Below are 27,180 nucleotides of genomic sequence, written 5' to 3'. Positions count from 1 at the left end.
CAGAGAAGAGCGCGACCGCCATTTTGAGTTTTACCTCAAACAGAACATCACAAACCGAGGGAGAGGGTGAGCGGCTGGCTGAGACCGGGTTAAAAAAAAAAAAGAATTTGCGCATCGACTAAGCTTTTTTAAATACGACCAGCAACATTAGCTGTTTGCATGAACGAATGCGGCGGTTTCGTGTTTAAAGATAACGGGGAAAGACTCGGGCATCTCAATCACCTTAAACTTCTAAATTACTGCGATTCCAAATTAGAAGCGGGTTTGAATGGATAGCCTTTTTCTTCGTTTTCCCCCAGAAGAGGGACAATCAGAGGAGCATACGGACTGGGAATATTGCAGGGGGGGTTGTATTTAAGTTTGGTATTGTATCTTGTGATTTGCTGAATTAAAAAATACAGTTTTAGTTAATGATAGAGCTAGCGTTAGCTGGCTGTACACTGTTTTTCTCCGGCTGCAGGTCGTGGTGTGACTGACTGGTATTTCTCTTACCTCGCCTGCTGCCCCATATTTCCTGGGGTAAAGTACGGATTGATTTTTCACAATTGGCATCCCGGTTTTGGAGCCGTAGTCATCCACTATCGTTAGCGAGTTGTAGCCCCCTCAAGGCGCCGAGATTGGGCGAATAGCGAGCAAATACGTGCGCGTTTCTCTGCCTGCTCCCCCTCCGACTTTCCTCCCTCAATCCCCGGCGCTGACAGCTGAAAAAGCCGAGGTCGTTTTAGAGCAGGCCCAGCCGCTAAGGCTCGACCTGTGTTCTCCACCTCCGCATTCCCAATCCCCACATCAGCCTCCCCGGCCTCGGCTCCCCACGGAACCCACGTCGGAAAAGGTCGAGGGGACCCAAGACTACAGGCATCAACACAACCCGTTAGCTGCCAACATGAACAATCACCATCACACCCAGCAACAGCAGCAGAAAGCCGGCGAGCAGCAACTTAGCGAGCCCGAGGATATGGAGATGGAAGGTAAGCAAAGGCCGCTTGCATGATGGTGGGTAGTTGGCTAACACAGAACCCAGGTCCGAAATGTTGACGTTCTGTAGCTAAATCAATTTACAACTGACCTTGCAGTCGCATGTTTATTTCTTGCTACCAGACGTGGCTAGTTAGCGTTAGCTAGCTAACTGATGTTAGCGAGTTGCGGTGAATGGTTATCAATGTAAAATTAGCCTGTGCTAATATAGCCATCATGGGTCAGGTCGCACGCGTTCATTGATGCCGACATTGCGATTTTCCCTCAATTTGGTGGTAAGTTTGTTAACTAGCTAAGCAAGTATTTGTACAAATATGTAGCTAGGAATATGGCTAGATCCGTATATTAAACAATTCGCTAATTGGCTATCTAGAAGTACAGATATTCTTATTTAGAGTAGCTTGCTAACAGCTATTGGTTAGCAAGCTATCTAACTTATTCAGCCCAAGCGGATTCAGCTAGATTTTGTACATTTGTGTGCATAAGTAGATGCAACTCCATTGCTAAACCGTTGCGAACATCTTACAAAACCATTACCAGTTGAAATGATAACGTTTACGAAACGAGGCATACGTAGTCTAGGCTAACTAATCGTTGCTCAGCATACTGATCGAGTAACGCAGATAATCGTTCTATTTCTGTGACAGTTAATTCTGCAACCCGAAGGTAATTTGGATATTTTGGTTCTGTGAGTCAATTGCCAGTAGCTAACGTTATAGATGGCGGTGCATACTTGTTCAACTAGGTTATCTGTACTGAGTGAAACGGAGAATATTATTTAATGCATATATTATGTGGCTCGCGGTTGTACTAGTTAGCTGTTCAAAGGTGAAAGCGGTTGTCAGCTAGCTAGCCAACGATAATAGATCTGCGATGTAGCTAACGTTACTTGTTTGTTTGTAAACAACGGTTAGTTATGGTTCTAAACGCCCAGCTATGTGCAGACAACGGTAAACTTTATATACTGTTTAATACTAGTTATAACTCAATGGACAATATTTGATAAGTAAGGCTAAAATGCGAAGTTATCAAGTGAGACTGGGTGACTAGCTAGCTGTTATTTACAGGCCCAGTGGATTACCAAAGCTTCGTGAGCTAGCCACACAGGGGGGAGTGTACAGCCATTCCGCTCCAAGATGGTGGACTATATTTTGCAACAATCAATTTTTAAGGCCTCTCTGTTATATTGTTCCGATAGCCAACGTCCGGTTTTCAACAAAGGTTTTTTTGACAGTAGCCACACCAGATCAAATGGATATTGCTTGTCAGATAACTTGGTACGCAAATCCAAAAGATGAACATTTTATTCCCTCAGGTCGTTGCGTCAGTTTAACTAGCGGGCTAACCGCCTGCACAATATTCGGAATAATGTAAGCAAGATAGAAATTAAATGTATGTTATTGTTAAGTTTAACGTAAAGCGATCTAGCGTGTAGGTGTAGTGTATCGTTAAGTGACGGTGCCGATTGATTTTTTTGGACAGTGTGGAATTGGCTAGCTAGATGGTTAGCACAGTTATGTGGCTAGCCAAGTCAGGCTTATGATGAGGCTGCGGCAAGGCCCGCATGTGGAGCTCGCACGGACACTGCGCGGGGATTTGCTGCTTCATTGTATAAAGAAACAACGCGTGGAGCTCGCCATTTTTAATTATCCAATTTTTTATTTTTGTGATATGCGTGTTCGCCAAAAGAGAGAGGCTGGGAAAAGATTTTGATATAGCTCAAATCCTGACGTAAAGTTTTTTTTTTAAATCAACGAGTGTTTTTGACTTGTGATTAGACTAGAGAGGAGGCATTGTCCATTTCGTGCAAGTCATCCAAGGCTTTTAAATGCAAACGCAGCTTGCTTGCTAGCTAATTTATTTATTGAGACGGGTCAGTTTTCAGGCCCACTGTATTGGATTGACTGGTAACTTTAAGCTAAAAGCTGTAAAGCCTTTGTGAAATAAATATACATTTTATTAATTAGTTGAATTTAAGTCACACTTGACTCTAGTTCTATGTTTATCGATTTATCCCACAATCACAAAGTATTTAAATCTAATTTCACAGTCTTAAAGTTTATGTAATTTTGTCAGATATTTCACCATAACATCGACTAAACGGAATATCAGTTCATTTCAGTGGGTCTGTTTAATAATTTAGTGTTTCCAGCTACGTCTGAGCTGACAGTTAAATGGAACACACCTGGAACAAAAAAAAAGACTTTAACAAAACAGAACAATTAACTGATAATGTGAGGTATAGTGAATTTCAGGAGCTTCTCACAAAGTTGCACTGCATGTAGGTGGAGTTAACATTTATAAATGCATTTGACATTCACCAATAGTCCTTATGACCTGGTTAAAAATGGAATCTGTATGACCAGTGTCCTGAAACCTCTGCAGAAGTAAATAAATGGGTCCAGACAAGACAAAATGGTTGTCCAGGGCCCGGCCCCTCTCATTACCGCCTCCTCCTGGACTGTCCTGTCAGATGACATCTCATAACATGGCATCCACCTGCCACTCAACATTTCACATCTGAGCATCAGGACTTGGGTATTTTGACCTACTTTTGCAAAATACCTTGATGGTTTTTTGCCCGTGGATAAGCAGAACTGGTTCAGTGGAGTGAGGGGTTCAAAGCAGTGTTATGCTTTTGCCGCTGCATGTTGGAGAAGCAATAACAAGGGGCTTCAGAAAAAATAGTGGCGCTGGACAATGGCTGCTTTAATTATCCTGAAATTTTGAACAGATGAGCTTGTATCCTTTTGGAAATTTGGAAATAATTTAATTTTTACATAACCAGGAAATTCAAAAGTGATATAAAAATATATTTTCATCCAGATTGCGTGGACGCATTTTCATTAAATTTACACGCTAAAATCAAACAAGAAATTGATCCAGCATACTACAGTGATCCCACAGTTTTCTGTGCGGGTAAAAGCACCAAAAGGAATCAGGACTTTAATGCATCCTATTTACATGCAGTCAACTTGACCACTGAAAATACAGTAAATAAATGTGACGCTTTAGTGCTGAGAAGCCCTGTGCAGTCATCCAGGAACCATGCAGATGTTTTTGTGAAGTTATGGGACATCGAGCAGATGCAGGGAACTGCATCATTTTTGGCACTCCACGCGATTAGGATTGTCAAGAAGTCAGGAAGTTAGAACAAAGATGTCACCTAATCAAATCCCAAAACATCTTTGTGGGAGTGCTGTGTAGAGGCCCGGTTAGCTTGATACACTCTCCTCGCCGTGTAGCCTAATCCTCTTGGTAAATATAGGTCAGTCTTCTCCATAGGGCTTCCCGCAGGTCAGGCCTGTAGAGCTGCTGCCCGTGACTATTTTAGCCATTAGAATGACTGTGATGACACCTTGAAGAGTTTCGCAATAAACCAGAGGGGCGCGGGAGATTTTGCAACAGTTTGTTTATCTGGGCCCGTGCCTTAGAACGCGCTCCCCGAGGGAAGAGGATGTCTTAAAGCATTCGATATGCAGCACGTTCTCCCGAATTATCAGTCCTGTCCCGTCCAGCAGTTGTGCGGTAAAACGGCAGATTCTATCCAGATTAGTTTTTGCATCAGATGACAATTGGGTGGACGCTGGCTTCGTTTGGAACGGCTGCGGATGAGCAGGCCAATCCTGGACGGATTTTGACAGCTGTGAAATTGTGCGTTCCCATTTCGGTGAGCCGTTCCTTAAAATCGCATTGGCGGCATTGTTACCGCCACCACCGGACATCAGTGGTGCTCGTAGAGACACTTTTCTGTTAATCTAGGGCTAAAATTCAAAGTCACTGGGCAAGAATGGGTCTCTGGCCAAAATACCAATTATTATCTTTTTTTTTATTTTTTTTTACCTCGTATCTAAACAAAAGTACGATTTGAAATGTAACTGGCGAAGACTGGTAATGTTCAAAAACGAACCGTGAGGAAACGATACAAATTGCCCCAAAGAATCAGGATCTGTGAAAGTTGGCCGTGTCCACCCAGACACTTTCCCAGAGTTTTGTTCTTCGAAGAAGCGGCACTGTTACTGTAAATGTCTGTTTTTTTTTTTGTTTTTTTTTAAATTAATACCTTTTGTTTCTCCAGCGGGTGACACAGATGATCCCCCGAGAATCACTCCAAATCCGGTCATCAACGGGAACCTGGCCATGGCCGACGGGCACAGCAACACAGAGGAGGACATGGAGGACGGTGGGGCTCTTTCCTCTCTCTGCATTTAAAATAAAAAGCATCATGATTAACGTGCGGGAAGGGGGGCCGCTGTGGGGCTGAGTGACGTCATGCCCCCTGGGTCGGCGTTACGCCGGGGGCGGGGGGGACGGGGGTCATCTCTGTGACCGTCTCACCTCCAGGTTGACCACAGCTTCAACCCTGTGCAACACGGTTCTGTTGATGGAAGAGACTACTGCAAAATACTTGTGTTCATGTCAAATTAACTTTTAACATATTTTATTTGATGTGTGTTTAACCCTTGTTTTTGTAGTAGGTATTGTGTCTTTACTCCATTGTGTAAAAATAAATAAATAAATTTCCTAGTACGAAGTGTTAACTATAAAATATTAGCATGGGTATAACTTGTAGTAGGTTGTGTAACTGTTGCTTCCCGTCATTGCTGTAAACAATAATGATAAAGTTCCTAGTACGAAGTGTTCTATAAATAACATGTATCACTATTATTGTCAAACTGTTCGCTGTACCCTGCTGACAGTGGCCACAGTGGCAGTCATTAACGTGCCGTGCAGTGATGCCAGTGGGTGTGGGAGGTTTAAAGGCCCTCCGGTCCGGTCTGACGGTGGGTTCTTTGCGGTTTGCAGACACCAGCTGGCGGTCGGAGGCCACGTTCCGCTTCGTGGTGGAGCGCTTCAGCCGGCTGGGCGAGTCGGTGCTCAGCCCCTCCTGCTTCGTGCGCAACCTGCCCTGGAAGATCATGGTGATGCCGCGCTTCTACCCCGACCGGCCCCACCAGAAGAGCGTGGGCTTCTTCCTGCAGTGCAACGCCGAGTCCGACTCCACGTGAGCGCCACGCCCTGCCGTGCCAACCTCCCCCAAACCCGGGTCGCCCCCATACAGAGGGGCTGGTAGTGGACATGAAATGGTTATATCAAAAACCTTTAGATAATTTGGATGAGGGCTTCTTTTAAATGGATAAAATCAGTAGTAACATATGCATTAAAGTGAAATGGAATACTTTTGCTTGAGTCTATGGATTCTGTCTTCATATGTTTGTAAATGCAGTTAAGGGGTGGGGCTTGTGTAATTGTTTGTAAATGATGCATTAGTACTCAATATGAACTGTTACCCAGGTGTAACTAATAAGTATAGCACTCTAGATAAGGGTGTCTGCCAAGCAAATAAATAATGTTGTGTTTGTGACGTTATAGTGCTGTAAATGGCCTTCTGTGTAGCTGAGCCTTTTAAGGTTCCCAGTTGGCAACGCCTCCTCTGGTCTCCACAGGTCATGGTCTTGCCACGCCCAGGCGATGCTGAAAATCATCAACTACAAAGACGACGAGAAGTCTTTCAGCCGCAGGATAAGCCATCTTTTCTTCCACAAGGAGAACGACTGGGGCTTCTCCAACTTCATGTCCTGGAGCGTGAGTCGCCAGCTCCTCACTCTAACGAGCCGATTTAGGGCCGGGTTTCACGATGGCCGTTTGGGTTAGCTCAGGATAGGGAGACGAGCTCGGCCAACCGGAAAGAAGGTTACAGATTCAAATCTCAACGGCCACACTGAAACGGCGCCCCGTGGCGTTCGACCTGAAAAGCTCAGGTTTATGTGGAGCTGCACACATCTGTAAATTGTAGAAAATGCAAAGCTTTGTAAGTCATCGTGGTTACACTTGGGCACACTGTTTGATGGGCCCCTGTGCAGTGCAAGCATTTTTAATTGTAATGATTTCATTTTAACGGTTCAGGATTGGCTGCTGTAAATCTGTGTCTGAGCCAATCAGAGATCTATTAAAAAACAGGTCTACGGTACTGCTCAGGTCCTCAGATTTAGGACAGCTACATCAATCATTTTTTTTTTTTTTTTTTTTTTTGCTGTTGGGGAGTCTTGAGGCAGTATTTGTTTATATGTCTGTATTTATTTTTAAATGGCTTTATCAACGGTCTTCAACGCTCAGGAAATGGTCTTCTGTACAGTTTTTATGGGTCGTAGAATTTTGGAAAATGGGATCTTGAAAGTACTTGGAGTGACCTTGAATCGGTGCCGTCGGCTGACCTGGCTTTTGCTTTGGCGGTGTTTTTCAGGACGTGACCGACCCAGAAAGGGGGTTTATCGAAGACGATAAGGTGTCCTTCGAGGTGTACGTCCAGGCCGACGCCCCACACGGCGTAGCGTAAGTGCTGTTTTCGCTCTCCCGTTTTGGGATTCAGGACTGGCGCGGGTTTTCATTCCCGTCGCGTACTGCTTCCTGAAGACGTCGCTCGGGCTGCTGGGTTGCTCGTCCTGTTCAGGCACTTTTGCAGCGTGTGGATGGGCCCCACGGTCTTTGGAGACTGTAGAGCACAAACACAATTGGGACTTCCAGATTTGGGTACACTAAAAAAAAAAAAAAAAAAAAAAAAATCTAATGTGCACCAGATTTTTCTGATGTAACATTATTTGTCTTATAACGTAATGTGTTTGTGCGGATCCGGCTGCTTGCTGTCCTTGGCAGTCTTGTTTATACTCAGTCTCAGGTCAGGCGGTGTTTTTAAAGCCGTCAGTCTTACTGTTGGATATGTTGTTTGTGCCGTGTGATCGTTGCTAATGCTTGTGGGATGGATTCCAGTGTGACCCTGTTGTTCTTTGCAGGTGGGACTCGAAGAAACACACTGGCTATGTTGGTTTGAAAAACCAAGGGGCCACGTGCTACATGAACAGCTTGTTACAGACCCTGTTCTTCACAAACCAGCTTCGTCGGGTGAGTGTGCGAGCGCGCGGGCCATTAGCCGCAGTTCGGCCATCTTTGTGTTTGTGAAATTAGGTGTCGAGTCCCAGGGCAGGCCGAGCACCACGTGATTATGAAACGACACTGCTCTCTCTGTCTTTCTCCCTGTCTGTCTTTTTCTTTCTCTCTTTTTCGCTCTTCCTGGCTTCTTGTTTGTCTATCTCTCTCTCTCGAATTCAAATTTCAAAGTTCTTTATTGGCATGGCAAATATAGGCACTTGTGTTGCCGAAGCAGAGGCTACAGAATACAGCCGTGCCCAATATGAATGCTGTGTCTGTCTGTCTCTCACAGGCGGTGTATATGATGCCCACAGAGGGGGATGACTCCTCTAAAAGCGTGCCCCTGGCCCTGCAGAGGGTGTTCTACGAGCTCCAGCACAGCGACAAGCCCGTGGGGACCAAGAAGCTCACAAAGTCCTTCGGGTACGCTCTCTTCACTGCCAAAAGAAAAAAAAAAAACGTGCCTCCCCATCGCCGCGCTTCCAGGGGCATTTTCACTCTGCTCCTGGCTGCGTGCGGCAGGCGAAAGGCCGAGAAGGCTGATTCCGCTCGGACTCTTCCTGAACGGAACCGAGTGTTTTCCTCAGGCCGCTCGCTCGCTCATTGGGCCGAGTCAGCGTTCTGCGGTCCCAGGACGGGCCCCGCGCGGGGTCTCAGATCGAGGGCTCCGTAGGGCCACGCGGCCGTTAGCATCGCCCGGGGTACGGGAGCGTCTGGTCCGTTTGGGGTCTCTCTCCCAAATCGGCAGTGGGGCTCACACACGCACACGGCTGCAAATAGTTCATTGGTCATTCCAAATTCGGGTGGGAATTGGACATGTTCAAACACGCGTCGGGCACCAAATTATTAAATCGATACATGGATCGATAGGTCGACAGACAGCCAGTCTGACTGGGTACTTTACCCCAAAACAAAATGATTCAATTCGGTTTCTGCTGTGACCCCTGAGAAACTGTGTTTTATGTTCAAACACTCTTCTTTTTAAAGGTGGGAAACACTAGACAGCTTCATGCAGCATGATGTGCAAGAACTCTGCAGGGTGGTGAGTATACATGTTGTGTTTACGTGGACGTGTATTTTACACATACGAACATACATCCATAAATGCATATCTGCCAATAGATAATAGTCCATTTCTGCTTGTATATTTTATGAGATTGGATCCTGGTCAGTGTTTTTCATTGATTTGGTACCTAGCCTGTGTTGTATGTGTAAGTATGTGCAGTTGAGGAGAAATAGTCTGACCAGGTGTACCTTGCACAGTTGGATACTAGTTGAACACAACAGAAACGTAGCCTGGGTTACCCAAAACCAAACTGCGTTTTCTGAGTTTCTGCGGTCCCCTGGTCGCCGTCTTGCGAGACCGCAGGAAGTGCGGGAAGCTGAGCCCTAGCGAGCGTCTCTTTCTCTCGTAGCTTCTCGACAACGTGGAAAACAAGATGAAAGGGACGTGTGTGGAGGGCACCATCCCAAAGCTCTTCCGGGGGAAGATGGTGGTAAGTCCCAGACTTTGGATTCAGTGTCCTGTTTTCATTGTTGGCTTTTGTTCTTTTTTGTGTGGTTTGTGTGTGTGTGTGTGTGTGTGTGTGTTTTGGTTCCGTTTCCTCCGGAGTTGTTTCTATTAAGTTGTGATCATTTCTTTTTATTTCCTTGCAGTCCTACATCCAGTGTAAACATGTCGACTATAGATCTGAGCGAATAGAAGATTACTACGACATCCAGCTCAGCATTAAAGGAAAGAAAAACAGTAAGTGCCTTTCCTCTCCTTCCCCCTCTCCCTGGTTCCCGCGTTCCCAGCCTCGCCTGCTCGAGGCCACAGGCCGGTCTCGTGGTGCTTCCCGACCAACGGGTTTCCACGGCACCGTCTGATTTACCTACAGCTTTTTTTTTCTTTTGTATTTTTTAAATTCCGACACCAGTACAAATCATCCTTCTGAATGCAAAGCATCAGATTGCAACGATTCTAATTTGATTATGACTGCGAGCGCCTCAGAGTTCTGTTCTCATTTTGAGAAACAGTTTTGAAGCATGTGTGGTTAAACCAGTTTGCCTGTCCTCCTCATTTCTTGTCAACATTTAAGTACGGCCCTCAACAGCTCTTCCACAAACATCTCCCATTCAAATTCATCCCTGGTTTTTGGCAGTGCAAGCACAACCTTTATTGTAATACACTTCTGCCTTTTACGAAAAAGCAGCAAATTCATAGGTTTTTTAGAGCCGTCTGATGCAGAGCCCTGTATTCTTGAAAAGCTATACCCCCAATGTTACAATTTTGGCGAAGCTCAGTGCTGTAATTGTTTGTCCATTCTGTGCTATATTTCTGGGAACTTTAGATTTTAACTTCTGTAGTTTAAGGTGTTTAATGAGCGTAGGGGTTGATTATCTAGGGAGTGTATAGGCTGTGCTGCGGCTCTGTGACCCGCCTCCTTCTCGTGAGTTAACGGCTGTGTCCTCTCTGCAGTTTTTGAGTCTTTCAAAGACTACGTGGCGGTGGAGCAGCTCGACGGAGACAACAAGTACGACGCCGGAGAGCACGGCCTGCAGGTGAGGGCTCCCCCCGAGCGGCGCCGCCCGCAGTTCCGCAGAACGCCTGTAGATGGAGCCCCACGGGGCGGCATCACTTCTGACAGTTTTGCATCGGAACGATGGAGGCACTCCTTATTTAAAAAAAAAAAATCTTTATTAGAACGTTTCTTAAAGGGTTTGTGTATCGCGGCCTCCTTTTCGGGCAGGAAGCGGAGAAGGGCGTGAAGTTCCTGACGTTCCCCCCCATCCTGCACCTGCAGCTGATGAGGTTCATGTACGACCCCCAGACAGACCAAAACATCAAGATCAACGACAGGTGAGCCCGTTTTGCACCAGGGTCAGCTCCGTGTCGAGAAAGCGTAGATGGTCGACGGGTTGAGTTTCTGCCTACGTCTGCGTGGTTACAGTTCACAGATTTGCCTTGTTATGACGTGTTTCGCGTGAAGGTCGATTCGATGCAGTTGGACTGTAAAAATGGTGCGCAGTTCCGGTCCTGTGGAGGGTGCATTTCCTTTCCCCCCTCCTCTTCATAACTCTTAATTAAGCAAGTACATCAGTTAGTGAGAAATAGGGGCTCGTTTGGATGGAGCCCAGCCCTGACCCATGAGAGACCTACCAGTCTGCAGCCCCTCAGGAGCAGATAGAACAGTAGCACTGCGTTATGTGGTAATGCTGAAGAATCCAGCAGCAGTCGGGCAATTGCCAGACAGTCACTGGCTGTCTCATAACCCATAAATATCAGTTAGTTGTCATCGACAAACTGTACTTTTTGCCATCCTGGTGTTGGGAGAGCCATGAGATCTGTTGTTTGTTTTTTGGGGGGTTTTTTTTAAACCTGCTGAGGGGAGTGAACTGTGTAATCAGCTGCTGTAGCTGACCAATCAATTGCAGAGTAAATATGAAAACAAGCCGGTTCTCTTACTTCCCTGGCCCAGGGTTGGGTACGCCTGACCCAACGCGATCGCTAGCAGCCCTCAGTAGGTTTGCTATAGCATCGGTTAGCGGCCCTTTGCCAGCAGGTCAGTCCAAACGGCACCGTGTGTGAGAGAGAGCCTTTGTCCCCCCCCCCCCCCCCAGATTTGAGTTTCCCGAGCAGTTGCCTCTGGACGAGTTTCTGCAGAAGCCGGACGTAAAGGACCCGGCGAACTACATCCTGCACGCCGTGCTGGTGCACAGCGGCGACAACCACGGCGGTCACTACGTCGTCTATCTCAACCCCAAAGGAGACGGCAAAGTGAGTGTCAAGGAGCCAATAGTGAGAAAACCTTTACTACTTTTTGGGGTGGTGGTGGGGGGAGGGAGGAGGGGGGTGGGTGGGTGCTGAATTGGGGCTTGCTTGTGTCTTGCTCGTTTCTTCATCGCCCTGTCCTTGTCCACTGGCCCATGGAGATGAGACGATCCAAGGAGACATGCAACAGCACGATACTTTTGCACTGCCAACACATGCTGTACAAATGCACGTGTAAATGTAACCGCATTCATACAACAACAGCGAAATTACTGCTGTCTTCACGGAAAATTTCCATTTGGAATTTACTCTAAATCAGCGTTGCTTATAGATGCAGTGCTGCTCATGGTTTGCACTTAAAATGTACATTCATGCTTGTCTTGATTGGACACTTATCAGAGCAGTTTCGAGGGAAATGTATTTCTGACTTCCATGTCCCATTAGAATACAACTTAAAAAAATAATTTAAAAGTGCAACTGTCTAAGTTGTCACTGTTTCACCCCACTGTACAGCCACTGCAACTGCAGAGAGAGCTTTTTTCTTTAGTAAAGATTTCAGATGATATGATACATGAAAGAGAGATGGAATTTCAATTTCCAGATGGAAATATGATGTTCTGTATGCATGAAACTGAAATGTCATACATTTTAAAGAGTGAAGATCATTATTTTTTTCCAGCCTGACCCAGTGATTCTCAAATTGCAATGCAGACAATTTTAGGTCCTGAGGATTGTGACTCATGGTATCTTTGGATGTCGTCTCATCTCCACAAGCCCAGGGTCCCCTGCAGCTCTTCTGTTCGCTCCTGTCCTTCTCCTGTCTCGCTTATTTATTTCCTGTCCCTGTTTTAGCTTTGCTTCGCTGTTCATTGTGGAGTCCACGCTGTTTAGCATAGTTTTCACCCTTATTCCCCTATACCTTGGGCAAACTTTTCTGTTCCTCTAGCATCTTGTGTTTGATTGGTTGTGTGATGGACCTATTTCACAAGATGGCGACCTAGACCAGGTGTTGGGTTAACTTTCTTCCAGTACTGGAAGCTGATGAGTTTCAGGGTGTCGACAAGGGCTACATGTTTTTTGAGCTATTCATTTTTCATTTTTGAAGGTAGGCAAGCAGAGGAAAGGATAGCATTTGTAGCCTAGCTGGCTAACGGGGGAAAGTTGCTAACTACTGTATAGCTAATGACACAATCTCGACATTTCACAGTGCTTCTAATTCTGTTGTTTAACAAACGTATTACCAAACTATCTTGGTGACAAAGCAAAATGCTAGCTAATGTTATATTCGCATACCAGGAGGTGGGCAGAAGTTTTAACTCAGGCTCTGTCCAATATCATTTCATCCTCTTTCTTCGCTTCTAAAAATCCATCCTAGCGGTAGCGTTAATAATTATCATGTTTTCTAGTGAGTGAATCCTGTTATGGTTTTAAGCTTTTGTTTCATAATATGTATACTAATTATTTGGAGTCAAAAGTAACATTAGCTTTGCTTCGCTGGTACTTGGGCATATGTTTATTTGTAAGTATAGAAGAACAATGGTTTTGTATTTTGTACTTGTTTCAGTCTGGCTAATTTAAAGAAAGCTGGTGTCAGGTTGTTCACTCAACCTCACTAAAACAAAATTAGTTTTGAGTATGATTGTTGTAAGAAAAGAACAAGATGAAACCTACAATCATCCATTATGCATGGTTATGTTACTTTCTTGACCTAAAATGATTATTTTTGTTGCATTTAATACTGTCATGAGTATTAGGCTATTTTAAAGCTCTCTCTGAGTTTTCCATGTGAATAAATAGATTTCCTTTGAAAGCAATTATTTGCCTTTTAAAAATGTATATATACATAGACTCTTGGTGGTGCTCGTTTTGTGGGGCTGCGTGCCTGCAGCGAGCTGCTATTGGACGAAAATGCTGCTCCTTTTCCCCTACAAACCCCTCCCCTTCATCTCTCCTAATAGCCCTTATCCACAACTTCTTTGGTGTTCGTCCTCAGGGAACAAATGAAAGGACATATAGGGTTGTTTCCTCTTGAGATGTAGCAGCGAGAAACACTCCAAGTGTCTTTTGCTTCTGAACTCGGCCATTTTGCGTGAAGAGCTAAGCGGAGCTAAGCTAGCGGAAGAAAGTTATCCCTACGTCTGGTTTACATACCCAGAAATGTGAAATGGACAGATTTGCTCGACTCCTAAAATTTTAACACTTTGCCTGTATTGTAGTTTCTGCATTACGTTCTTCTTTTTTTCCCATGATGTGAAATTGGCATTGTGGCTGTGATTTAAAATGAGTGAATGTATGCTTCCTACTGTAAAAAGGCTTATTCAAATGTCGTTTATTTGTACATTGTGTTATTGATTTTGCATGCTTGCCATTGTATTGCATGGCACGTAGAATGATTGCTATTGCTGTCTGTGATGTGACCCTGCCAAGAATGATGATCATAGTAATAATGTGATGTAGTAATGATGATGTAATTGTAGATTAACACCACATACTTTTTGATTTGAATGCTTTCTTTTAACTGTTAATGAGGCCTGAAAGTTGTTGTGTCTGTCCCTCTCCTCTTCCTTACCCTTTCTGTTTCAGTGGTGCAAGTTTGATGCGAACGTTGGTCCAGTGTAGAAAGAGAAAGCCAGTAGAAAAAAGGTATTGGGTGTCACACGCACCTTCCGTGCTTCACTGCACAACCTCGTACATGTGAGTGATACACGGGAGTCCAGCTAAGAAAGCATACCCTCACGCGGTCGACCTACACTGATCTGTCCGAGGGCAAAATGCAGGGTAAAACGCGCAAAATTGTTGGCTTCCTGCAGTTGTATGAAGGCAGGTCACTGCACATATGGGGCATTCTGCATTGGTCTGATTCAGTGCTGTGCTAGTTTATGCTGTGGTATTTTCATTCAGCAGGAGTCTATAGTATGCTGTTTTTAGCACAGGTGTCTTTGGTAGGGATGTTTCAGGTTGTGACTTTAATAACTGGCCTACAAAATGCCACAGTAATCTGTTTTCACGGTATTGGTGAGAAATTCAGAATTCAGTGACCCAGTGTTGGCATCCGTTTTCCACCCCCTCCCCGGCGTTCAGGTGCCCCAGTGTGTGCTGAGTATTAATACATACATTAAACTCTAAGTTAAGCCTCCTTAATATTTTTATAAAACCAAATAATTCTATGTCAAGATCAGCCATCTTCCATTGAAAACTGTTCAAAAAAACTTTGACCCCACAAAATGGAAACCAGGTCCCCCATGAATGGGAGTGAAGGAGGATGAATGGAAATGACGAAAGCAGTGGCAATGGCAAAACATAGAAAACACATAATATAACTTATGTCACCATGAGTTTCAATTTACTGCGTGTTTAAAGGTGAACTGCCACTCAAACAATGGCATATTTGCTTCCGTAGCATCAGATATCATTTCTTACATGAAGAACAAACAGGAACTTTTATGTATGAATCAAAAGTGATACCAGGATGCAGGGTATGATTCATTATTTTGTTGGTGGCTACCTAGCCATCCAACCTATTCTTATTGGCTACCTATTGTTTCTCAGTGTATTCAAGCCAGATGACATGAGAAATCCCCGATAGCCAGCCAAGTAGCTGATGGGGTGTTAAGCATGCTGGGAAACTAAGCTGGCATCTGGTCTTGAAGAGTATTCTGGTCTTACTCGCCTTTGTCCCTTTGGCTAGTAAGGTTAACAACTTAAATGCTATCAGCATACATGACAAAGTTGTTTTTTTGTTTTGTTTTTGTTGTAATATACTCATGTCAATACAAGTATATATTGCAGCTAGAAAGCGCAGTCATTGTAACTTTACCAGTGGAAGGCAATCCGCTCGCATTAGCTGGCTAAGTAGCTGTGTTGTGGAACTGGCTAGCTAGCCGGGTAATTTGATAATATACTTAGCCTGACCCTGTTTTTTAACTAGCTAGCTTACTAAGGTGTGCGTAAGTGCTTCACAACAAGTAAATGGTATACCACATTTATGGATTTGACCATCAAATCTGCCGTCAGCCACCTTCGTCCCTAGCTTTGTGGTAGTGTCTTACTGTGGGTTATAATGATTTGACTTTTTTTACTGCAGGTGTCCATTATGGGGCATTTTTAGTGGGTGTATGCTGTAGAGTGTTTTAATGTGGCCGTTTGTGGTAGCATGTTTTAATTGCAGGCGTTCTATGGTGTTAGGTGCTTTCAGGTTGGCTGTTTTCGGTAAGTGTTTTAATTGCGGGGGTTCTATGGTGTTCGGTGCTTTCAGGGTGGCTGTTTTCGGTAAGTCTGTTTTCAGTGCGGGTGTTCATGGTGTTTCTTGCGCAGGTGAGGTGCTGCAGCCCGTCACAGACCTGGATATCCCGCAGCAGCTGGTGGAGCGGCTGCAGGAGGAGAAGCGGGTGGAGGCGCAGAAGAGGAAGGAGCGCCAGGAGGCGCACCTCTACATGCAAGTGCAGGTGAGCAAAGTTACAGGTACAGGTGAACTCGTTTTGGTATTGAGTATTGTGATACTAAACCTGGTATCTGTATTGAAGTCAAAAATCTGTTATCGTACCAATACTGTAATAGACCCTCCCATCTAGATCAGTGCTTACAGTGCCTTGGTGAAGAACCAGGCACTAAATTCTAAGAATTCTGAACCTTCGCTGCATTTCCAGATCGTGACAGAAGACCAGTTCTGCGGTCACCAGGGCAACGACATGTATGACGAGGAGAAGGTGAAGTACACGGTGTTCAAGGTGCTGAAGAGCTCCACGCTGGCCGAGTTCGTCCAGAACCTGTCCCAGACCATGGTGAGTCCCGGCTCTCTCCCTCTCCAGAGCAGCCGTGCTGGTCTGCCCGTTTCAGAGGGGTTTAGACCGGCGGCCCTGGTGCACTCCGCCCAAACCCCTTCTTTACACAACGCGGTTAATTATTCTGCCTAGTGGACACGGTGCAGCCAAGCGCTGGAGACACTCAGCATTTCCCCATTCGGACTCTGCATGTTCTGGCTCATAATAAGTGACTCTAATGTGTGTAATGTGTAATGGAGTGCCTGAATGGAAGAAAAGCCCGGAAACTTCTCTGGTGCTTCAGGCCCGGGGGCTGCCTCCCCTCCGCTTTAGAGGTGTCTGACTGTCGTGTGCGTTGCCGTGCCGAACCCGCGAACGAGGCGCGGCGGAAAACGCATTGTTGCGGGCGCAGCCTCCGTTTGGAAAGGGGTGGGGGTGGTGGGGGGGGTACTTAAAGGCCCCTGGGCCTGCGGAGCCGTCACTGGGCACGTTCTGTTCTGTTTAAAGAGCCCAGGTCTCAGGGGAGCCAAGCTAAATCAGTAGAGTGAAGTCAGTGGGTTAGCCGTGTGGGTTAATGAAGTGCCTGACCGCATACGGAGGGAGGGAGGGAGGGTGGGTGGGGAGAGGGTGAGGGGGAGAGGGGGAACGAGAGACTGCAGACACTGCAGTCCCTGCCCAACGCCGAGGAGCCGTTTCAGTTGCTGCTGTTATTCATAAGCTGATTGGCCTACTTGGATTATATTTCCTTGGGTCCTCTGCAATGTGTGTACGAGATGGGTTTCATGCGTGTGCACATATGCGTCCCTATGTGTGTGTGTTTGTCTGTGGTGTGTGTGTGCGTATATCTGAGTGTGCGAGAGAGTGTCTGTGTGTGAGTGTGCGTGTGTGTATATCTGAGTGTGCGAGAGAGTGTGCGTGTGTGTGTTTGTCTGTGTGTGCGAGAGTGTGTGTGTGTGAGAGAGTTTGTGTGTGTGTGTGTGCGCATGAGAGTGCACAGTGTACTGTAAAGCCTGATTTGAATAGTGTGTTTGTGAATGAGTTTTATCTAGTTGTTGTATTGATTTGCTGCAGGGTTTCCCACAGGATCAGATCCGGCTGTGGCCCATGCAGGCCAGGAGTAATGGTACAAAGAGACCAGCCATGATGGACTATGAGGCTGACTGCAGCAAGTCTGTAAGTACGGGGCGCGAAGCTCCGCTTGGTCTGGCGCCCTCTAGCGGCTGCATGCAGTACAGCAAGCACGTGTCTCCGCATGCCGCCCGTAATCCTCTCCTCCCCATAAACAGTAGATTAGCCACCGCGCTGTGTAGGTTAATCCTGTTCCCGCACTTTACTTTTATGGAATGTGCAAAGAAAAGACTTTTTGTTTGAATTGTTTGGCACGCTTGGGCCACTATGCGCTGGTCTCCGTCTAGCATTGTCTGTGGCAGTTTGCGATTGGACGAGCGTGAGTCTGAGGGGCGTGGCCACTGTTCGATTGTCACCGTCCCGTCCCCCCCCCAACAGATGATCGACTTGAGTGACAACGAAAACCCGTGGACAATATTTCTGGAAACGGTGGATCCGGAGATGGCGGCCAGCGGGGCAACGTTGCCCAAGTTCGACAAAGACCGTGAGTGTCCCGCGTTCCCTCTGCGCGATAAGCTGCCCTTTGTGTTTTTATATTTTAAAAATTTAACAGCATTCCTCTTTTAAACTGTCAAATTCTGTTTCCTGTGTATGATTTTTTCACTAACCACTTAAAGACCCAGACTGTCGTGGCTTTCCCTGATTGGTTTTGAAAAGCACCGGAAGTACAGTTTGAAGTCACTGTGTACCGTTTTTGTAAGTGAACGCTGGGATTTCCCAGGAAGTTTAGTTTAAGTTCATGACCCTTCGACTCTTTTTGCTGTTGTAGAGGAGATGATTCAGCATCTCTGTCGATATCATCCTGTATCCATCAGCAGTTTTCTGTAGTATTTCCAGTATGGGTCTCTGATAATGGAGTACAGTCCCGCTAGGCTGTATCACATCTTTATGCATTTATGTAAATGTGTGTTTGTATTTACCAATCATGCCAGCCCTGAAAAATAATAGAATTTTGGCCCACAGGGTCCCTAACTGCAGAAATCTAATTTCCTGTCATTTCAGATGATGTGATGCTGTTCTTGAAGATGTACGATCCCAAAACAAGAAGCTTAAATTATTGCGGACATATCTATACGCCTATATCCTGTAAAATACGTGAGTAAATTACCTGCTCTTTTTTTCCTTTTCGGTTTGCTCATTTACTGGCTCGTTCTGCCGATGGACTTTTGTGACGTTGCGTTTTCCTTTGTAACAGGAGACTTGCTGCCGGTCATGTGTGAAAGAGCAGGGTTTCAGCAAGGAACTAGCCTTATCCTCTATGAGGTGCGTGTTGGGCCTTTTCTCGTCCGTTGCCATGCCGATCAGCTGAGTGTGCAGTCTGACTCAGACCCTTTCAGAATACATTCTCCCTCAGCCAATCAGCTGCTGCCTTGGCAGTGTTGTAGCTGGCAGACGGCACAGCAGGCTGGTTCTTTGAATAAATACGGCCTCTACTTGATTTTTTCAGATTTTTCACACTTTTTGGACTTTGCATAGTCTTTCCAAAAATTGTTGCAGAGCACCAAATGATAGTCTTTCGCTGTTAAATATGGCTCACAGTAGAAGTGAGTAAAGCAGTGAAATGGTGTTTACTGAATTCTGTGAAACGATTCTTCATGGTCCTTGATGCTGAAGGAAAATCCTCAAGCTTCTGTACAAAACTGATCTTAATTGAGCACTATATATTCGTCTAATGTAGAAAATTTGACTGAATAAATGCTAAAAATTACTAAATGCTTAAAAATATTACTAAAAATTTAATACAACTGCATATGTTAAAGTTATTTACGACTTAAATAAGTCGTAAATAACGAACAACAGAATTAAGTCAGTTGTCTTAATTTGGTTGATCTCTTATTTCGTGTGTTTCCTCGATTTCAGGAAGTTAAGCCGAATTTAACGGAGCGGATTCAAGACTACGACGTCTCCCTGGACAAGGCTCTGGATGAGCTGATGGACGGAGACATAATCGTCTTCCAGAAGTAAGCGCGTCTCCGTACGCCGGGTCGCCGCGGCGAGCGAGGGCGCCGTGACATCACCGTGTGCTCTCGGCCTGTTTCAGGGACGACCCCGAGAACGACACCAGCGAGCTGCCGACCGCCAAGGACTACTTCAGAGACCTGTACCATCGCGTGGACGTCATCTTCTGCGACAAAACCATCCACAACGACCCCGGCTTCGTAGTCACCCTCTCCAACAGAATGAACTACTTCCAGGTGAGAGGCCACGGCCGCTTCCTTTGAGCAGTTGACTGTTTTGCAGCTGGCATGTCTGTAGGGCTGGGAATACCCTACGATCTGACCTAAGACCCAAGTAGTATTGCCAGTGTTCACTGTTCTCTAACCAATGGCTGATTTAGACCTGAGATGCCAGTCAGTGGGACATGTCTCATTCAGTGACATTTATTTATTTATTTTCATAAATGAACCTTTATTTATACAGGGTAGGTTGACTGCGCACACATGCTCTTTTACAGCAACACTGTGTTAACGCTCCGCCCCCCACAGTTACCCTAACCTGCATGTCTTTGGATTGGCATTCATCAGTCCATTAGCTGTCCGTTTGAAAGAGTCTCCAGGGTCAGATTTGGGATCGTAGGTGCGGGTGTACGCCCCGTCTCTGAGCCCTGGCCGTTTGTAAGCTTTGGTCGTGTTGTGTGCTGTCACGCAGGTGGCGAAGACTGTGGCACAGCGGCTAAACACCGCGCGTGCGGGCCTGCTCTGCAGTGTCTTCAATCAGTGGTCGTTCGTGATGTCGTTGCGGCATGTGTCGTGTGTGAGCGTGTGTGTGTGTGTGAGCGTGCGTGCGTGTGTGTGTGTGAGCGAGCGTGTGGGCTCGTGAGTGTGCGAATGTCTGTGTGTGTGTGCATGTGTGTGTGTGAGCGTGCGTGTGGGCTCGTGAGTGTGCGAGTGTCTGTGTGTGTGTGTGTGTGAGCGAGCGTGTGGGCTCGTGAGTGTGCGAGTGTCTGTGTGTGTGAGCGTGCGTGTGGGCTCGTGAGTGTGCGTGTGTCTGTGTGTGTGTGTGTGTGAGCGAGCGTGTGGGTGGGGCTTCGTGGTGTGAGCGAGGTGTGGCTGTGGGTGTGAGCGTGAGTGTGCTGTGGTGTCGTGGTCGTGGTGTGTGTGTGTGTGAGCGGTGTGGCTCGTGAGTGTGCGAGTGTCTGTGTGTGTGAGCGTGCGTGTGGGCTCGTGAGTGTGCGTGTGTGTGTGTGTGTGTGTGTGTGAGCGTGCGTGTGGTGCGAGTGTCTGTGTGTGTGTGCATGTGTAATAAGGCTTTGTCATGCCTAGGTACAGAGACGGACCAGGCAACCCCCTCAGGCACAACTATGAAGGCACTCTCAGAGACCTGCTGCAGTTCTTCAAGCCCCGGCAGCCGAAGAAGCTCTACTACCAGCAGGTAGGAAAGGCCTCTCGCATCTCCACATTTAGATCATTCAGTCCCTCATAAAGTCTTATATGTGTACCAGCATGCCACTGTACAGTAAAGAACTTAATGCGTTTAATGCTCACTAAGCATCAGGAGTTTTAGGCTTCTCCTCCGTTAGTTTGTCTTTCTGGTAGTGCGAACTGATGGGTAGCAGGAGGGGACTCATGAACTGATTTATTCTGGACCTTCTCCTCCTGCAGCTGAAGATGAAGATCACCGACTTTGAGAACAGGAGGAGTTTCAAATCCATATGGCTCAACAGCCAGTTTCGGGAAGAGGTAAAAATCTAAAGTAATATTAAAGGGATAAAAATGAACTCTGTGCTCAGTGTAGTTATGAGAATAATCTTAAGTTTATTCTTGGTGTTTACTGACATTTTTTTTTACTCTGAATCATTCCCAATATTGTGGGTTTGAACACACAGAGCTCTTTGTGTGTGTGTGTGTGTGTGTGTGTGTACACGTTCAGAACTATTGCTTGTCCTTTGCTGAAATCATGATAAAGGAATGTGCGGTTAGATATTTGATTTTGGGGAACCTTTCATCTTTGAGTGGCTTACGCACAGATCGCGTGTTCATGTGGATGGGCTGTTGGGAGTCATTGTACTGGGATCATTGGGTCTGTTCAGCTCTAGCTGAGCAAATGGATATGGAGGGCTGTTACAGCAGGGAGACTGACGCAGGGGGAGTATCTGGTGTTAGACAGCCGTGTTGTACATTAGCAGTGTTGCAGGCTCTGTAATGCTGTAACTGAACTGGCTTGGTGAATACCGAGCCGTGTGAACATGTCTGTGTTGCGGTCATTCTGATTGCCAAACGCCTGAAGGTAAACGTAGCGCGCTGTTGTCCACAGGAGATAACACTATACCCCGACAAGCACGGCTGCGTGGGAGACCTGCTGGAGGAATGTAAAAAGGCCGTGGAGCTGTCTGACAAAGGCTCAGAGAAGCTCAGGTAAGGGGGGTGGGGGTGTTGGGCTTAGAGAAGCTCAGGTGAGGGGGGTGGGGGTGTCGGGCCTTTATTCCCTACGGTAGACCTCCCACCAGGAGCTGGAATTCTGCTGGAGGAAATACGACGCCACTCTTCCATAAGAGAAAGATCAGTATTTTTACACGTGACCCAATGCATGCTGGGATTTTCTTTTAATGGCTCAGACGCTTCTCTGTGGTGTCAGTTGTCATATATAATTTTAGTGTTTCCATTTTGTACAGTCTGTAGGTATCCGTAGTTGCTTTTGCATTTGTGCGTGTCTGTAAACTACTATAAACCTCTGTTGAGGGTGTGTAGGGGAGGGGGGCGCCCAATTGCCACCCCCTCGAGCTGCAAGTACAAAAGAATAGCAGATCTGTCATCACCAGCAAGCAGCTTGATTCAGCTGAATTGGACACGTGATGCTAGGACTTGGGCAGATGTCTTTTAGATGTTTTTTTTTGTTTGTTTTTTTTGTCTGTGAAATCAGAAAAGTAAGCTCTCTCGCTCTCTCTCCCACCAGGCTGTTAGAAATCGTTAGCTATAAAATAATCGGGGTTCACCAAGAGGACGAGCTGTTGGAGTGCCTGTCGCCTGCTGCAAGTCGCACCTTCAGGATAGAGGTGAGCCATTCCAGCCAGGGGCGGATAACCCCACCCCGCCCCCCCAAAAAATGCCTGTCCTGCTGGGAGTCGTGCGGGGTCTGGTGGGTTTTGGAACGAGCACCCCGCTGCAATCGGGACACCTGGGGGTCACGTTCCTCTCCCAACTTAAGCTAGCATCCTCTGGTATTTAAGCCTCTATGCGTTTGCCCTGTCTGTTACAGCCTGTATGTAAAGCCATGTAAATGTTAATCCATCAGTTAAAGCGGTGATCTCACCTGGTTACATGGGTCTGAGCTGTATTTTGAGTTTAAGGTTAGAATGGAAAAACCAGGATAGCTCTTCCTGCTGCACTGTGAACACCGCGCTGCTGGGCTACCAAGCGGATGGTGAAACCAGAGGGTTTTAACCTGTTCGGTATTGGGTCTGTGTTGTTGTGTTTCACCTGTGCCTTCTCCCTGCGCTGTAGGAAATCCCTCTGGACCAGGTGGACCTGGACAAGGACAGCGAGATGCTGATCCCCGTCGCGCATTTCCACAAGGAGGTCTTCGGGACATTCGGGATCCCCTTCCTGCTGAAGATCCGACAGGTGCGTGCGCGCCCCAGAGATCCTGGTGGTCCTGTGCTGGAGACTCTGGTTTGTTGGTGAATGACGAGGTGAACAGGGCTGAACAGGCCGCTATCCTCGCTGTGTGTCCTTAAGTTCTTGTGTATGAATTCACCGGGTCCTTCATTTGTTCGGCAACAGGAGAACTTTTGATCAGAATACGAACACCGTCTTCAGCTCTCATTCATGATAATATCTGAAATGTCGAGTACGTTCTGGGTAATGAAGTCAAATCTCTTTAAAGCCAGAGTCGTGTGCCTAAATTCCAGAAGGTGTCCCTGTTCACCACTTTAAAGCAGGCTCCACAGCGGTTTGTAGACTTTCTGCAACTTCCTGTTTCCTCCTGTAGGGCGAACCCTTCAGGGAGGTCATGAGAAGAATCCAGACGATGCTTGACATCCAGGAGAAGGAGTTTGAAAAGGTTAAGACCCGATTACCTTCTTCCTTTGCTGAACTTGCCTGAGCCAGCTGACTTGCTTTACCTTCACAGTTAACGTCTGATATAAGTAGCTGCTTGAAGCGCAATTTAGAGCTTTCAGTGTTTTTGATCATGAACTCCAGCCGTATATGAAATGTGCTTTAAGTGGCTGGTGGTAAAGGCAAGGTGTGTATAGCAAGGCTATAAAAACTTTCTTTAGCAGGGTTCCCACTCGTCCTGGAAAACCATGAAAACCTGGGAATTTATCGACTAGTTTTCCGGTCATGGAAAACACCTGGAAAATGAGAAAATTTACAAAATGTCCTGGAAATATTTGTGAGGTCCTGGAAAATTGTAGGCTAGGCTATAAGTCAAGCTATTAAACAGTATATTTAGGGCTGAGATTGCACATTTTTCTGTATTTTTTCTGTCTTCCTCTCCGCTTTTCTCATTTTTATTAGCTGCTGAGATTACACGGCAGCACAAAGTTTTGAATGGTTATGGTACTTGCACATTATCCCCCCCCCCCTTCTCGGTCCACCACCGGCTTTGGGCTGCCATTGTTCATGTTTCATGTCTGTAAGTCTAAGTCATGGAAATTGTCCTTGAAAAGTCCTGGAAAATGATTTTCTAAAATGAGTGGGGAACCCTGTTTAGGTTTAAAGTTCCTTTTAGAACTACGATAGATGTGTTCACACATGTCTGTACAACAGTACTAATGACCTGGTTTGCAGTAAAATGGGTTTTTTGATACCTGTCCATGATTTTTATGGCAGTTTAAATGGGAGTTGAGCCCATTTAACTCTCTGTGAGGAATGATTTGCATTATTTGGCTGTAGTGCTTGCAATGACCAAATCTATTGTGCAAACATAATTTAACTCCATGTAGGTCATGCATCTGGGGAGGCGCATACGTGCATGCATGTACAGAATTCCGATCGGCAGCGTAGAGCGAAAACTCTCCTTTGTTTCCCGGAGTCGGCAGCGACCGCATACCAAAACCGCTCTTCCTGCGCCAGCCTCGACTGGTCGAGCAGGAACCTCTGCTTTGTTTGTGTTTACTCGCTCCTTCATTTGATCGTTTTTTGGTTATCTTTAACCCGCTGTAGTTCAAGTTTGCCATCGTGATGATGGGTCGGCATCAGTACATCAACGAAGAAGAATATGAAGTGAATCTGAAAGACTTCGAGCCACAGCCAGGTAAGCTGCCACTTTTTCGGGTTTTTATCTCCAATGAGAATTTAAATCAAAATCATAGCCACCCCACTTCATGTTACTTTTGAAGGTTTTATTTTTTTTTTGTCATTGATAACGTGTTTGTTTCCTTTTTTGTCCGCCCCCCCCAGGTAACATGTCCCACCCTAGGCCTTGGTTGGGGCTGGATCATTTCAACAAGGCCCCCAAGAGAGGGCGCTACACGTACCTGGAGAAAGCCATCAAGATCCACAACTGACGCTCTCCGGAGAGCCCTAAGCGACCCATCACTAAAGACTTTAACCAAACCCCCCGTGTGCCCCGCTTCTAACTCCGCTGAGCCCAGAGGCGCACTGCGAATGAAGAGCAAAAGGGTTTGCTGCTCATCCTTCTTTCTTTAGGGTTTCCTTTTGTTTTGTTTTTTTGTTTGTTTTTCTCCTTTAAGTTTCGGGGGCTGTTCAGTTTGGCTTAACTATAGACTGCCTACTTCGGGTCCGAAGAATGAAATGGGATTTTAAAAACACTGGGCGGGAGGATGGCATGATGGACCTAACAGGTGTTTGGATTGATTTTTTTTCTTCTTTTTTTTTTTTTTGTTGTTCCCCCCACATTTTTATTTTTATTAGTTTTTTTTTTTTTTTAAGAATTGTTATGGCGAGAGAGCTGCTGCATTTTGGAGGGAGGGGAGGAGAGTGGATGGGGGAGGGGTTACCGGGCGGGGAGGCGGAGGAAAAGTCAGACGGGGGCTACCATTTGCAGAAAAAGGTGTTCAACTTGTGACATCAGGCCAGAGGGTCTAAGCTAGCTGCCTAACCTGGTCGTCGCATATTTCCCTTTCCCTTAGTGCAACTAGTCGATTATTTCATGTTTACACAAATCTTTCTCTCTTAGTTTGGCTGGAGGAATTCCGCTTCTTTTTTTGTTTTTGTTTTGGGTTTTCTTTTTTTGTTTTTCCCTATAGATTGTATAATAACAATTAAAATCCACAGCATCCGTTAAAAAAAAGTAATTAAAAAAAAAAAAAAAAAAAAAACCAAGCGTCTGTACTTCATCTTGCACGTCGGCACTTAATATCAAAGATTAGAACATTTATCAGCACTTGTTAAATGCGATCTTTGGGTTTAGTTTGATTCTTGCGTACGCCCTTTTGGTTCCTTTATCTTTGGTTGGAATTGGTTCCCATCTCCTTGCGCTTTGTAGTCACTTGCTGTGGATTTCCAGTGGCGATGCCATCAGACGTCTGATGGGGTTAAGTGATTTTTACTGTACTGTGCATTTGCAAGAAGCTACGGACACTTAGCTGACTGGTTGAGGTTATAGAAACCAGCATTAATAAACAAATACAGACCACCTCCTCCCCCCCCTTTCGTTTTTTTTTTAAGCACAGAAGGAATGCTCCCTAGCGTAGAGTTGGCTTTGTAAAGAAAAAAAAATTGAAAAATTGTATATTTAAAGAATGAACATGTAAAATTAAACACAAATTTTGTTGGGTACAAAACCATTCAGATGTGCATATTCATTGTGTGTAGTTTTTAATTTTGGTTTCTGACTTTTTTCCGTCATATACTGTTTTCTTTTAACTAATTGCAATGGTCTGTCTAGTTTAAGTGCAGTACAAAGATGGCCTGCAGATCACGTTTATTTTCTTTTCTCTCTCTCCCGTCTAACTCCTCCGTGTAGCAGCTGTGTGTTACTATTCCTGTATATTGCCTTTTTGCTGGGAAATGTATGTTGAATAAAAATTTTCTATAAAATCTTGTGCAGTAGTTGATGGGGAGAAAACTCCTGAGTTGGCATGTAGTTTTAAAAATAATTCTTAAAATGTGAGTTATTGAAATAATCAAGCCAGCAGAACTTGGAAATCTAAAGACTTTTTTTTTTTTTTTTTTTAAGGGCAAGAATGTTACGCAGGGCTTATAAATGTTGAATAAGGTAATATTTCCAGCCCTTGCTAATTAGCAAAATGGTCATGTGATCTAAAATTAGGAGTGTCCATTTTCTTTGACGGATACTGTGTTGATTTTTGAGCGTGCGGCTGTGGAGACGGTGCGGCTCTGTAATGTGCGGTAGAATGCGCGTACCCACCCTTCTTCCTCTGAGGCAGGCTGAGAACAACTCGCTCGACCCGTCCGAACAGGCGGTTCTCGGTCCGTGGGCATGCCCTGTCCGAATGCAGCGGCGGTGAGTGTGCCGGCGTGCCCCGTGCCACGCCGTCTTAATCTGGGGTCCTCCCTGTTCCAGCTGGCCTCGGGCCCTGCAGGGCGGGGCTAAGTGATGTCACTCGCGGAGCGCGTCAGCCCGTTCCGTGCAGAACTGGCGGGTCTGGCGCACCCGGCACCGGCGGTCTGGCGGCTTTGGCTACGCGTGACGTGTGCTCAGAATGAACGGGCGAAATGCGACCGTCGCGTGTCTGTAGTGAAGAGAACGGGCTGCCGGCAGTGCGTG

General features: G+C 46.0%; 1 protein-coding gene across 1 annotated transcript; it reads left to right on the top strand.

The window, feature by feature from the left end:
• On the top strand, window positions 1–26,489 carry usp7 (ubiquitin specific peptidase 7 (herpes virus-associated)). The gene is made up of 31 exons (XM_064316261.1): window positions 1–968; window positions 5,054–5,158; window positions 5,782–5,980; window positions 6,423–6,561; window positions 7,220–7,308; window positions 7,767–7,875; window positions 8,195–8,325; window positions 8,890–8,944; window positions 9,318–9,398; window positions 9,559–9,649; window positions 10,364–10,446; window positions 10,635–10,744; window positions 11,506–11,662; window positions 14,240–14,260; window positions 15,781–16,101; window positions 16,303–16,437; window positions 17,488–17,589; window positions 17,923–18,028; window positions 18,547–18,639; window positions 18,740–18,807; window positions 19,405–19,505; window positions 19,586–19,739; window positions 20,194–20,267; window positions 20,808–20,916; window positions 21,147–21,224; window positions 21,799–21,899; window positions 22,438–22,537; window positions 22,986–23,105; window positions 23,473–23,544; window positions 24,651–24,741; window positions 24,888–26,489. The coding sequence occupies exons 1-31, from the start codon at window positions 884–886 to the stop codon at window positions 24,992–24,994; spliced, it is 3,387 nt and encodes a 1,128-aa protein (XP_064172331.1). The 5' UTR covers window positions 1–883; the 3' UTR covers window positions 24,995–26,489.
• The last annotated feature ends 691 nt before the right edge of the window (window positions 26,490–27,180 follow it).

This window comes from Anguilla rostrata, chromosome 17 (genome assembly GCF_018555375.3).
Source record: "Anguilla rostrata isolate EN2019 chromosome 17, ASM1855537v3, whole genome shotgun sequence".
Taxonomy (NCBI): domain Eukaryota; kingdom Metazoa; phylum Chordata; class Actinopteri; order Anguilliformes; family Anguillidae; genus Anguilla; species Anguilla rostrata.
Note: the sequence above shows the minus strand (reverse complement) of the source record. Positions and strands in the feature narration are given on the sequence as shown.